General features: G+C 37.3%; 2 protein-coding genes across 2 annotated transcripts in view; both read left to right on the top strand.

Moving 5' to 3' along the window:
• The window catches only part of itcha (itchy E3 ubiquitin protein ligase a), a 36,628-nt gene extending 28,179 nt beyond the window's left edge, over positions 1-8,449 (top strand). Inside the window, exons 17-24 of the mRNA XM_051706591.1 lie at positions 56-215; positions 337-470; positions 2,446-2,586; positions 2,683-2,803; positions 2,892-2,996; positions 3,151-3,247; positions 3,420-3,492; positions 5,937-8,449. Coding sequence (XP_051562551.1) covers positions 56-215; positions 337-470; positions 2,446-2,586; positions 2,683-2,803; positions 2,892-2,996; positions 3,151-3,247; positions 3,420-3,492; positions 5,937-6,036 — 931 coding nt within the window. The 3' untranslated portion in view covers positions 6,037-8,449. The remainder of the gene's footprint in view (positions 1-55; positions 216-336; positions 471-2,445; positions 2,587-2,682; positions 2,804-2,891; positions 2,997-3,150; positions 3,248-3,419; positions 3,493-5,936) is intronic.
• A 136-nt stretch (positions 8,450-8,585) lies between these two features.
• Positions 8,586-12,292, top strand: LOC127446026 (small nuclear ribonucleoprotein-associated protein B'-like). Its single transcript, XM_051706633.1, has 7 exons — positions 8,586-8,734; positions 10,813-10,964; positions 11,101-11,212; positions 11,294-11,446; positions 11,532-11,664; positions 11,879-12,004; positions 12,103-12,292. Exons 1-7 carry the CDS (start codon positions 8,732-8,734, stop codon positions 12,138-12,140), a joined length of 717 nt encoding a protein of 238 aa, XP_051562593.1. The 5' UTR covers positions 8,586-8,731; the 3' UTR covers positions 12,141-12,292.
• Positions 12,293-13,176: the final 884 nt, after the last annotated feature.

Here is a 13,176-nt window from a genome sequence, read left to right on the forward strand (position 1 = left end):
TCAACAGTATGTTACAGTGGCAACTAAAATAATGTTATGTGTTTGTGTATGATAGGGAATGGTTCTTCCTGCTGTCTCATGAGGTGTTGAACCCCATGTACTGTCTGTTCGAGTACGCTGGCAAAGACAACTACTGCCTGCAGATTAACCCCGCCTCCTTCATCAACCCTGACCACCTCAAATACTTCAAGTTCATTGGCCGATTCATCGCTATGGTACAATGATTCTCACCATGCTCGACTAATGTTGACATCCACCTGACTAACACGTGTACTGGACGGAATTTTCAAAATAGATCTAATGAGAGTTTGATGGGTTTTGTGTTCTCTCTGTCAGGCTTTGTTTCATGGGAAGTTCATCGACACGGGCTTCTCTCTGCCCTTTTATAAACGGATCCTGAACAAACCTCTGGCTCTCAAAGACCTGGAGTCCATCGACCCCGAGTTCTACAACTCTCTCATCTGGATCAAGTAAGTGAGGACCATTTAAAGAGCTGCAGAGATAATAATGTAATAGTGCCTGGGTAGCTCAGTGGTAAAGACGCTGACTACCACCCCTGGAGTTCGAGTTCGAATCCCAGGGCGTGCTGAGTGACTCCAGCCAGGTCTCCTAAGTAACCAAATTGACCGGTTGCTAGGGAGGGTAGAGTCACACGGGGTAACCTCCTCATGGTCGCTATAATGTGGTTCGCTCTCGGTGGGTCGTGTGGTGAGTTGTGCGTGGATGCCGCGGTGGATGGCGTGAAGCCTCCGTGGTAATGCGCTCAACAATCCGCGTGGTAAAATGCGTGGATTGATGGTCTCAGACGTGGAGGCAACTAAGATTCATCCTCCACCACCCGGATAATATAAATAATATAAATAAATAATATTATTTATGAAGAATGCATTTAAAGTATGAATTCATATGTATCTGTTTGCTTTTTTATGACAGATTAAGGAGGAAGAAGTCTGTGAAGTATTTTAGAAAGTAACAAAAGTTAACTAATTAGTAATGTGATTGCTTTTTTGATTAAGTAATCAGTAAAGTACTCTGATTACAATTTTAGAGTTATTATATTAGTGCTGTCAGTTGATAGAAATTTTTAATTAATCGCAGATTTTGAAAGTGCAAAAAATTTGACACTATATATACTTACTGTTGTGCTCAAAAGTTTGCATACCCTGGCAGAAATTGTGACATTTTGGCATTGATTTTGAAAATATGCAGAAAAAAACTGTCTTTTATTTAAGGATAGTGATCATATGAAGCCATTTATTATTACATAGTTGTTTGGCTCCTTTTTAAATCATAATGATAACAGAAATCACCCAAATGGCCCTGATCAAAAGTTTACATACCCTTGAATGTGGCCTTGTTACAGACACACAAGGTGACACACACAGGTTTAAATGGCAATTAAAGGTTAATTAAATTGCAGTTAGTGTCTGTGTATAAATAGTCAATGAGTTTGTTAGCTCTCATTTGGATGCACTGAGCAGGCTAGATACTGAGCCATGGGGAGCAGAAAAGAACTGTCAAAAGACCTGCGTAACAACATAATGGAACTTTATAAAGATGGAAAAGGATATAAAAAGATATCCAAAGCCTTGAAAATGCCAGTCAGTACTATTCAGTCACTTATTAAGAAGTGGAAAATTCGGGGATCTCTTGATACCAAGCCAAGGTCAGGTAGACCAAGAAAGATTTCAGCCACAACTGCCAGAAGAATTGTTTGGGATACAAAGAAAAACCCACAGGTAACCTCAGGAGAAATACAGGCTTCTCTGGAAAAAGATGGTGTGGTTGTTTCAAGGAGCACAATACTTGTTGACCCCTCTCCTAACATAGCGCTTATGGTTGTGACCATAAAGCTCTATTTTGGTCTCGTCACTCCAAATTACAGTGTGCCAGAAGCTGTGAGGCGTGTCAAGGTGTTATCGGGCATATTGTAACCGGGCTTTTTGTGGCATTGGCGCAGTAAAGGCTTCTTTCTGGCAACTCGACCATGCAGCTCATTTTTGTTCAAGTATCGTCGTATTGTGCTAATTTCACAATTTCTGCCAGGGTATGCAAACGTTTGAGCACAACTGTATGTTCCTCTCAAAATGCATTTATTTCCATATTAGGAAAGAAAACAAAACAAAAACAAAACAAAATGTAACAATATAATGCTTTTTTAACATTTTCCAAACAAAGCTTTCAACAGTATAAAGATAGAAATGCTCTAAAATATCACCAATTCAAGAAACATTAAATGTTTCCCAAAGTCTTAGTGGGAGTTTGAATAATTGAAACAACTAGTCTCTCCATAATGTAATACTGTAATTAAAATTTTAAAATATGACCTGGACGTGTTCTTGACAGGTTTCAACCAAGCAGAAGAATCTAGAAGTGTGTGTTGAGATGTTTTCCTTCAGGGAAAGTGTTTTAGAAAGACATTGATTGATTATGTTTTTTCTTCAGGGATAATGACTTAGAGGAATGTGGATTGGAGATGTTTTTCTCTGTGGATAAGGAGATTCTGGGTGAGGTCACCACTCACGAACTCAAGCCTGATGGAGGAAACATTCAAGTAACTGAAGAAAATAAAGAGGAGTATATCAGGTGAGAAACCACATGCGGCACAGACAGATTGACCAATCACAGTCAAGTATTCCAGACAGCCATGTAACAACGTCAAATAAACCGTGTGTGCTGTAGGTTGGTTGCTGAGTGGAGGTTATCTAGAGGGGTCGAGGAACAGACTCAAGCGTTCCTCGAGGGCTTTAATGAAGTCTTACCGCAGCAGTACCTGCAGTACTTTGATGCTAAAGAACTAGAGGTACAAACCACACTTCAATTGACTTTGAAACATGCACAATATCACCGATTTTTTTCTAGAAGTCAAAAAATCTGTAACTGTTCTGTAGGTGATGTTGTGTGGGATGCAGGAGATTGATCTCGGGGACTGGCAGAGAAATGCCATCTACAGACATTATGCCCGCAGCAGTAAACAGATTGTCTGGTTCTGGCAGGTCAGACGTAACTAGCAGCTGTTAATCAAACACTATAACCCTTCACAACTGGTTCAACAATTCAGTTAAACCCAAAAGAGGATGATTGCACAGTGAAAATTTCAGTGATTCACCCAAATTTTCCACTGTTTGTTGTGTGTGTGTGTGTGCGCAGTTTGTAAAGGAGATTGACAATGAAAAGCGCATGCGTTTGCTGCAGTTTGTGACCGGCACATGCAGACTTCCTGTCGGGGGTTTCGCTGACCTCATGGGTAAGGATCAAAACATGCCGACATCCAAGTACAGTCAGTCCATTAAATCTTGCCCTTAATGTGCATGCAAACATGCAAACACATATTAAGTATATAGTATCTCTAGACACTGTCTAAGACCACAAATTAAATAAAATATTTAACAGAATGTGTTTTTTTTTTATTTCTATAGGGAGCAATGGGCCACAGAAGTTTTGTATTGAGAAAGTGGGCAAAGAAAACTGGCTGCCGAGAAGCCACACATGGTGAGAACAGACTGGGATTAAATGCTTTACAATACTTATAATTTAACATTTTCAGATTAGAGCAAACAACATGTAACATTAGAGTACTGTTTATAATATAAGGATGAACACTTTGATTGTCTTCAAGCAAAGACAGCATTTTGATGCTAATATATACAATATAGAGTTTCTAGGATATACAAAGATGCATTTAACCTCCTGAGACTCGAGCGTGACTGCTGTGTGCATTTTCCATTACCCTTTTTGATTTGTAACTAGTAGCACCTAATAAACATGTAAATAAATACATTTCTAGGGCAAATAGTTTTCCTAAAATTTGATGTCCTCATATGTGGACAGCAGGACTAAGCTGTGAAATGTTAAATAATATCAAACTATAGAAAGTCAGATTTGTTTTATCAAATTTTTTATTATGTTTCCAGGAGTGTTGGTTATTCATGTTTTGAGATGTTACAGACATTACATCAGAAATTACCATAATTAATTCTGATTCAAAGTAATGTCCAGCATCATCCAATTACTGTCAGTCATGTTAAAATAAAATGATACATTATAAATTCTGAATCTATGTACCGATTATCATTGTCACATGTCTGTCAAACATGTTGAGTGATCCAAACATCATCTGCAGCCTGAAACTGAACTTTTGATCAGATTTTAGGAGTGAATGCACTTAACTGCATAGAGAGTGTAACGGTTTCACAAGATGAGGCGGCGGGAACCGGCTGAACACTCAACGAACTTAATCACAACTTAAACTCTTCCAACTGAAATGCAACATAAAACACTGACGTGCACACACAACTCCGCGTGCGTCTCTAACTGGCGTCTCCGGCTCCCCTTTATCCCTCTCCCACTGACTGGCCAACTCAGTGCCAGGTGCGAACCCTCACAGCCCGGCCATGCCCTCCTCCTCATCACAGTGAGCTATAGGATGCTCCCTTGCACCCTGTTTAGTGAATGACTTAACTTTATGTTTATCAGTGCGCTGACGCGTGAAAATTGAACGTATTTTTTAAAGCGGCATATCAAGTGAAACTAGAGACGCTACTCTTTACAACCAAACAGGTTTCAATGAAAAAACGTAAAGATTTCTTACCAGAAGCACTTTTGTTGGCACTGCGTCTGTAGGAGCGCTTCAAGGAATCGACTGCATGCTGTTGTGTCATGTGACTTGGTGCAGCAGAAGATTAACCCTTAAATGACAGTCTAGAGTCTTGTGAACAGTATTCAGTCGGTTTTTATTCATTAAATTATGCATTGCATATAGCAAGGCTAAAATATAATGTCCATGTGTGTGGACACGGGGTTGCACGAGGTTAAAATACATATATATATATATATATATATATATATATATATATATATATATATATATATATATATATATATATTTTTTTTTTTTTTTTTTTGTCCCAAATTTGTAAACATGTAATTCTGGTTCTCTTCACTCTATCTCGCTTTGAAAAGTCTCATTTCATTCCACTAGATGGCAGCAAGCACTAGAAACAATATTTTTCTTCTATCACAAGATCTGAAATGTAGGTGGCGCTCTAACGCATATTAGCCCTCACAGATGTGCTCGTCCATAGACATTCAGTCTAATTTTCAGTTTAAGCACCACCCTCGTTATTTCATTGAATATCTCGGCCTCTGAGTGGACTAGAAGCTCAATCTAGGTGTCATTAGAAAGCTGAGATCCTCCCCTGCTCATCAGTAGTCGAAAACCTATTCTTCTGATGATTTGTTTAGCATGCTTTTTCTGCGGCACTGCACATTTTGTTCTGGACATCTAAGATATAACATTGAATTATTAAGCCAAGCATGCTCAAAGACAAGTAAAAAATTTCAATTTTTTATAAAACTGCCAAAGGTATTAGTTTTGTTTATCTAAAATGTACTTGTATGTGGGGACTTATGTACAGTATATGGGGACTTTAATGATTTAGGCGTAAACTTTTTTCTCAGTATAGCGCTCTGTGGAGTTTAAGGGGTTTTGATGTCATTCGGTTTCTCAGGGCAGTCTTGTGTTACATGTATCTAGTGTAATTTTCATGTTAAATTGAGGTGGATTGTAATTGTTTCAAATTTAATAATATATTGTGTATCAAAAATTAATTTGAGGGCATTATGGTTTTTTCAATCTTGTCAGTTTTTATACAAAAACTTTATCATTTATTTTTTGTTTTAGTTAACATGACTAATATACTAGATATAAATGCAATGCAAAAGTAACCAATGAATAATATTATGATTATTATATAATAGTTATTTGTAGCACAACCTCAGCATTGATAGAAGCAATATTTAAACATTTCTATCAGTTTATATCAGTTTATATCACCCACCCTTACAAACATCACTAGTTCAGTCAAATTAGAGAACCGGAGCGAAATGTTAAATAATACACACATTTAAAACAGTTGTTTGTTTTTGCCCAACAGCTTTAATCGTCTGGATTTGCCGCCCTATAAAAGCTACGAGCAGTTAAAGGAGAAACTGCTGTTTGCCATCGAGGAAACGGAAGGCTTCGGTCAAGAGTGATGCATGCACACAATAGTTTCCTGTATTTCACAGTCATACCAAAAGCTGCTGCAACTTCAAACAGGAAAGAGGGATGAACAGTGCTTTGTGAGAAGGAAAGAGCGATGATGATGTCATTATCTGTCGGCTACTGCTTCCATCTTCCATTTATCTTGCAATCCACTTCCTTTCTCATGTTAATGCTGCCTTAGTCCATAATTAATGCAGAGGAAGGCCGCTCACCTCGACTCTATGCAGACTGTGATCCTCATGTAATGTAATGATGACTGCGGCCCATCTCTACTGCAATAATGTACATGCAACATTTAACTCTGAGTTTGCATGCTGTCCTCTGGCATGTGGAAATGTAAAGATGTGGCCTCCATTTCCTGAGAAACCTGGAATTAAGTCACAATTTCATTAGGATTTTATTTCCTATTGGAGATCTGTGCTGTACTGGAAATTAGCCATTATAAGAAATGACTTTAGTTTTATTAGTGAAACATCAGCTATTAGGATGAATCTCCAGAAACCTTTTAGGAACATATATGGTTCATATTTCACCCCAGAATCAAAAGAAATAATTACAATTTTACTATAAACGATTTTAAGGACCAATATGATTTTTTGCATTGACGCATACTGTATTTTCATGAATGTCCCTGCTTCAGTACAAGTTGAACTGTTACTCAATCAACAGCATTTGCAGCATAATGTTAATTTACCACAAAAATGAATTTCGACTGCCTACTTTCGTCCCCGTTTATTAAAAATCTGAGGCACTTACAATGGAAGTGAATGGGGCCAATCTGTAAACATTATAAAAGGATAGCCACAAGACGTAAACATTATACATATTAACATGACTAACTTTATCTGTATAAAGTTACATCCAGTACCAGGATTGCAGGGTTTTGTTGTCATTACAACGAAGTAAATAACTTTAAACAGACAAGGTTAGTAAATCATTTTATCACACTGAAATCGTGTTCACACGTATAATGTTGACTGTACTTTTGGAAAAAGCGTGTATTTTAGCAATGAAATTATATTAAAGTGTAAAAATAATTATTATAAATTGTAAAGTGTTTATGCATCATGGTAGAATTTGTTGTACTGACTTTAATGTGTGCTGATTTAAAGTTTCAAAAAAATACTTTGATAATAATTGTTAGGAAAATAATGTTAACATCTTAATAGGCATCAAATGTTAATTTTCTCTAAGAAAATAAATAAATACAATTTATTTTATTTATTTAAAATTTAAAATGATTTATTTCTTCTGATTTTGGGGTGAAATATGAAATGTTCCTGACAGGTATCGTGACATGCATCCATTAAATATCTCTTCTGGAATAGGATTCATGCCCACAGTGTGAGTATATATATATATATATAGGTTTAGGGGTCTCAGAGAACAGTACCTTTAATGTCCCATTTTGTCATTGTTCTGCACTGACATCAAATATTAATCTTCCCCCCAATCTGCATTCATAAACCACATGCTTACTAGAGAGATTGTGTTTAGTGTGATCAAATTTGCAGCCAGAATTCTCGATCCTTGCAGGCAGATTTTGTACTTAAAGAAACGTAGTTCAATAAAATCACAAATCAGCAGCAGGCATGCATATAAGAGATGCGCTTTATTTAGACAAAGAAGAAAAAAAAAAAAGAATGACGTGTATGTGTTGTAGTGTTTTTAAATTATTTGTTAACAACTTCACTTTTTCCCCCCAAGGATTCAGCCCTAAATTATACAAACTAAGTCGATTTAGACGTATGATTTTAACCCACACAAAGAGTTGAGCACTGACTGAATTCTGAAAACTAAATGTGATTAATTTACACAGGATTTCTAATATTTGGCTGTTGTAATAACTCCTCAGAGTCTGGGATTTGATTTGTCCTCCAAATGAGTACATATCAAAATGAATTGAAGTGACCGGTGACTTAAAGTCTGTTATTACAATGGTTGTGTGTCAAAGCATTGCTACAGGGCACTTTATTGCAGGGCTGATGAAATGTAAAATAAACCAACAGATTGATAAAGGTCCATGTTGACTGTGGACTGTGTCCAGCCCCGCATCTAAAGTTACGTGTTGTTATGTCTTAAAACATTTCATAGCTATGAATATGTAAAGGCCAGAAGAGTGGTTTACCTCTTAATTTTCTTAACACTGTAAATCATGTAACAATTAGCCTGTGATCTATAACATATTAACATTGAATAGGCTGGTTTTAATCATTTGGATTATATTTATTTTTTCTTAAGTGAACGTGTACAGTTGGATGATTAATATAAAGATTCCAATTTATTCTCAGCTGAGGAAATAAAAAAATAAGAATGGTATTGCGTGTTTTGTTCTTGTTTATTCTTATGTTTTTTTCTCCCTCAATTTAATAATGATAAATGCTGTAGAAATTCTTATTTGATTTCATCAATGTGCGATTAAAAATAAATATAAAGGTTATCAAAGATACATTTTTATTTTAGAATGTATTTTATTTTATGAATATTATGGTTGAATATTATTTTATGAATAAACTCGACACCGGAACGTTAGTCCGAGTGTCGTGTTTCCGGTCGGAGTGTTTTCGAGTCGTACTCTCTTCCGTTTCGCCACCAATAAAGAGACTCAGCGGCGGTCCGCGGGTCAATTTTTTAAAACTTGTTTGGAAGAATCCGATTTAAATCGGAGCCATCCGAACAGCAAACATGGTAAGACTAAACTGCTTGGATTATTCATGTCTGATTAAGCAAATCTCTTAATATTTATTGTATTATTATGTGCATTTAATAATAAAACTCTACGTTGTCGTCACGTCGTTGATACGTAAAGCAAACGCTACGAGTACATTGTATGAATTAGTTGGAGAAAAAGCGACTCCAAACTACAATATTCATGATATTTTGTATCATTTCAGAAAATGCGTGTTGTTCTCGAAATGTCAAGTTAATTGTTAAATTATTAGTTTCATGCAGTAGAATGAATGTGTGTTAATGTACACTTGAAGCAGTGGCGTAGCCAAGGGTGGGCGGGGTGGACCTGGTCTTACCCAAATTAGACCCAGGCCCACCCAGAATATTAGACTAAAGATATATATTCATAAATGATTAAAAAAAAAAAAAAAAAAAAATGCATACATTCTGATTTCTGAAAGTTTGAAAGAACTGTTTGAATGCACTGCTTATAGAAAATTTGGTGAAAAATAAGAAATTTAGGCGAAACATTGGCCCATCCATTTTTGAGGCCCATCCAAAAGTAATTTCTTGGCTTGACTTGAAGCCAAACTTCAGCTGAAACTCTTGAAATTTGATTATTTCAGTGCAAATTAACAATGGGTTACAACGCTTTTTTCTAAACGTAAAGGTTTGTTTGTTAGTTTGATGAAATGAGTGGAGATGTTACATTTTAAGGTTACAAAAGTGTTACATTCGAATGTCTTGATATAAAAACAAATTGACTATTATAACTGAGATGGTGATCGATTTTTATACTGTTTTGCATTCTTTAAAGTAGGGATGCACTGATATGAAAACACAGGCCAATACCGATATTTTGCTACTTACCTTATTTTGTCGTCAAATCACTGTTTTAAGTCGGAATTATGCTTTATTAATGTATGAAGATGTACAAAAGCATTTTCACTGTTCTAACAATAAATTTCCATTGAACATGGATATGTTGAACACATGATAGGCCAATATTTTAAAAGAGCCACAATAACGTTTGAATAGAAGATAAGAGAAAATAAATAACTAAATATGGTAACATGATGATTAATATGAATAAAGGTTATTTTGTACTTCTAAAAACATTTCACATGCTTGTACTGTATATGATAGAACATTAAATTCACACTATGCATATTTTGGGCAATTTCACGGAAATGTCGACATTATAAAAACATGATAAAAAATAGAGTTTAAACCAAAATGACAAACCCCCTTTTAAATTCTGTATTATTAATGGTATAATGCATTGTCTCAACCAGAGGTCTGTGGCGTAATTGCAGGGGGTCCATAGAATAATTGTAAAAAATATTTGACTTATCATATGCTAAATGTAATTGATTATTGATTTAATCAATTACATTGATAGTTTATTGAAACACTGGTTTAAGATATGATGAGGGTCCAGTACTCAAAGTTTGAGAACCACTGGTATAATTGATAATGCTATCCAGACCGCTAGAGGGCGCCGCTTGTTCGCACGGCGCTGAATGCAGAAACGCGTTCTTTTAAGGTTTAGTAAATGCAGAAGGCCATATTGCGATTTTCAATCAATCATGCAGCATTCATGGATATCAGACCGATATCTCAGAAGTCAAAGTCTGCTGGTTTCAAAGTGTTTTCACAACTCTCATGTCCATTTATGGCTGTTTTTCTGCATTCACTTGAGAACGAGAGAGAATTAAAATTAAATATTACGTTCATACGAGTGACAATTATTCTACGTGTTGTGGCTATTAATGTTTCTGGATTGTGCATGAATTTTTACCAAGTGTGTTACTAATTATAAATAAACCATCAATTTTCATGCTTATAAGGTTTTAATTTGGTCAATAATTGGCTGATAAATATCATCAGCCGATACATCGGTGCATCCCTACTTTAAAGGATCCAGCATGATTAAAGAAATGGTGCAATTGATAACTGGTGTAGTGCTTTTGTAATCTGGTCTAGGAAATTATTCCAGATGTTCCTTACTTCTAAAATCATTATAGCGAAACTCGCACCGATGATGATATAATTAAGGTGTTGCATTCATAATTTTCACCTTCCACGTTTTTCAGACGGTGGGAAAGAGCAGTAAGATGTTGCAGCACATCGACTTTCGGATGCGCTGTATACTGCAGGACGGACGAATTTTCATCGGCACATTCAAAGCTTTTGACAAACACATGAACCTGATCCTCTGTGACTGCGACGAATTCAGAAAGATCAAGTAAAGACATCTTGAAGCTTCAAAAGCATTCAAAGACAACCGGATTTTGTTTTCATTTAGTTTTTTTACCTGTGTATCACCCACCACTATTGTAAATGTATCTATAAGTTTATCAATGCATCATTGTATTTCACAGACCCAAGAACTCGAAGCAGCCAGAACGAGAGGAGAAGAGGGTGTTGGGTTTAGTTTTGCTCAGGGGAGAGAATCTGGTTTCCATGACTGTAGAAGGACCGCCGCCCAAAGATGTAAGTTTCACTGAAATATTTTGAATCCCCTTTAAATGACGATTTAATGTGCATGCCCTTTATTTGCATCTCTCATTTCAGACTGGCATTGCCCGCGTGCCCCTGGCAGGAGTTGCTGGTGGTCCGGGTGTTGGCCGGGCTGCAGGTAGAGGTGTCCCAGCTGGTGCGCCAATGGCTCAGGCTCCCGCTGGACTTGCTGGACCTGTGCGAGGAGTCGGTGGCCCGTCACAGCAGGTGAGATCCCAAGTACAGTCATCCGACATTGTTTGAATTGAAAATAATCTATTGCCCTCATTTACTGTATTGTGCTCTCTCTCAGGTCATGACCCCTCAGGGCAGAGGCACAGTTGCGGCTGCTGCTGCGGGTGCCAGTATAGCCGGTGCCCCCACGCAGTACCCTCCCGGCCGGGGTGGACCACCTCCTCCGATGGGCCGAGGAGCACCTCCTCCAGGTAACGCTCTTTCGATTGGTCTGTTAGTGTGTGTGTGTGAAATAACTGTTGATTCTGTAGCAATGATGACATCGCTGCTTTCTGACTCCGATGACGAGTCCACTTGTGTAGCAGGATTACGCTGAGCTCAGAATCACATGGCTGAATAAAACACATTAACGTCCCGCTACACAATAGTGAACGCTCATGCTTGTGCCCGTGTGTCCTGTCACAGGTATGATGGGACCTCCTCCAGGCATGCGGCCGATGATGGGACCACCGATGGGAATGCCACCCGGCCGCGGCGCTCCGATGGGCATGCCACCTCCCGGAATGAGGCCGCCACCCCCTGGAATGAGAGGTAAAGATGTTCAAGTAGTGATGAACCCTGAAGTTGATCATCATATAAATGTTTTGAAAGTCTTCATTTTTTTATTTTTCCTTCATGTTTCCTCTCAGGTCCTCCTCCTCCAGGCATGCGTCCACCCAGACCTTGAGTCCGCACACTGGACATGGATGTTTGAGCGCCTTTTCCTTGTTTAGGAAATCTTGGCTGCAAGTTCTTGTATAGTTTAAGTTGATTTTGTATTATGTCACTTTTTTTTGTTTTTTCAATAAAGTGTCTAATTGACCACTGTTTTAAAATGTCTCTGTGTGTGTGTGTGTGTGTGTGTGAGTTGATCACATCAGTTGTGCAGTTAAGCTGTTCTTGTCTTAATATACCAGATTAAATAAAGGGTTGCTTGATTCAAATCTCAATTCGTTTATTTAAAAGCTGTTTTACGAGCTTTAAGGTCAAGTTAAAGGGATAGTTCACCCAAAAACATAAATTCTCATTGTTTACTCACCCTCATGCCATCCCAGATGTGTATGACTTTCTTCAGAACACAAATTAATATTTTTAGAATATTTCAGCCCTGTAGCTCCATATAATGCAAGTCAACAGGTTCCAAATATTTAAAGCTCCAAAAAGCACATAAAAGCAGCATAAAAGTTATCCATACGACTCCGGTTGTTTAATCCATGTCTCCAGAAGTGATATGATAGGTGTGTGTGAAACAGATCAATATTTAAGTCATTTTTTACTATAAATCTCAACTTTCATTTTCACTTCCACATTCTTTTGTTTTTGGCTATTTGCATTCTTTGTGCATATTGCATATGGCATGGGGGGGCGAGTAAATGATGAGCTGATGATTTTGGGGTGAACTATCCCTTTAAGGTGACTTTATAGATTAGTTTGTATTAATATACACTACTTCCGGTAAGAACCGTATCAAATGGTGTACCTGAAATGGTCATGACTACCAATATTGTCCAGTCTTAAACATGTTAAAACTAAATTGTAATTATTTTTATTTCATTAATATGCAGAGACAACTAAACGTATTTTGTATGTAATTTGGAGGTGTTGTTTTCCCGAAAAGTGTCAATACTGTGGCGCATTGCTCTTTTTGTGCATTACGACCAGATCGAACACCTCAACATTGACTCAACCAATGGGATGAGTTTAGGGTGGAACTATCTGTTTGG

This window comes from Myxocyprinus asiaticus, chromosome 9 (assembly GCF_019703515.2).
Source record: "Myxocyprinus asiaticus isolate MX2 ecotype Aquarium Trade chromosome 9, UBuf_Myxa_2, whole genome shotgun sequence".
NCBI classification, from domain to species: Eukaryota; Metazoa; Chordata; class Actinopteri; order Cypriniformes; family Catostomidae; genus Myxocyprinus; species Myxocyprinus asiaticus.

Bases quoted from the DNA above. Each gene is read 5' to 3' on its own strand.
- LOC127446026 (XM_051706633.1), top strand. The intron at 11,447-11,531 runs GTGAGATCCCAA...GCTCTCTCTCAG, and splicing joins TCGGTGGCCCGTCACAGCAG to GTCATGACCCCTCAGGGCAG. The intron at 12,005-12,102 runs GTAAAGATGTTC...GTTTCCTCTCAG, and splicing joins GCCACCCCCTGGAATGAGAG to GTCCTCCTCCTCCAGGCATG.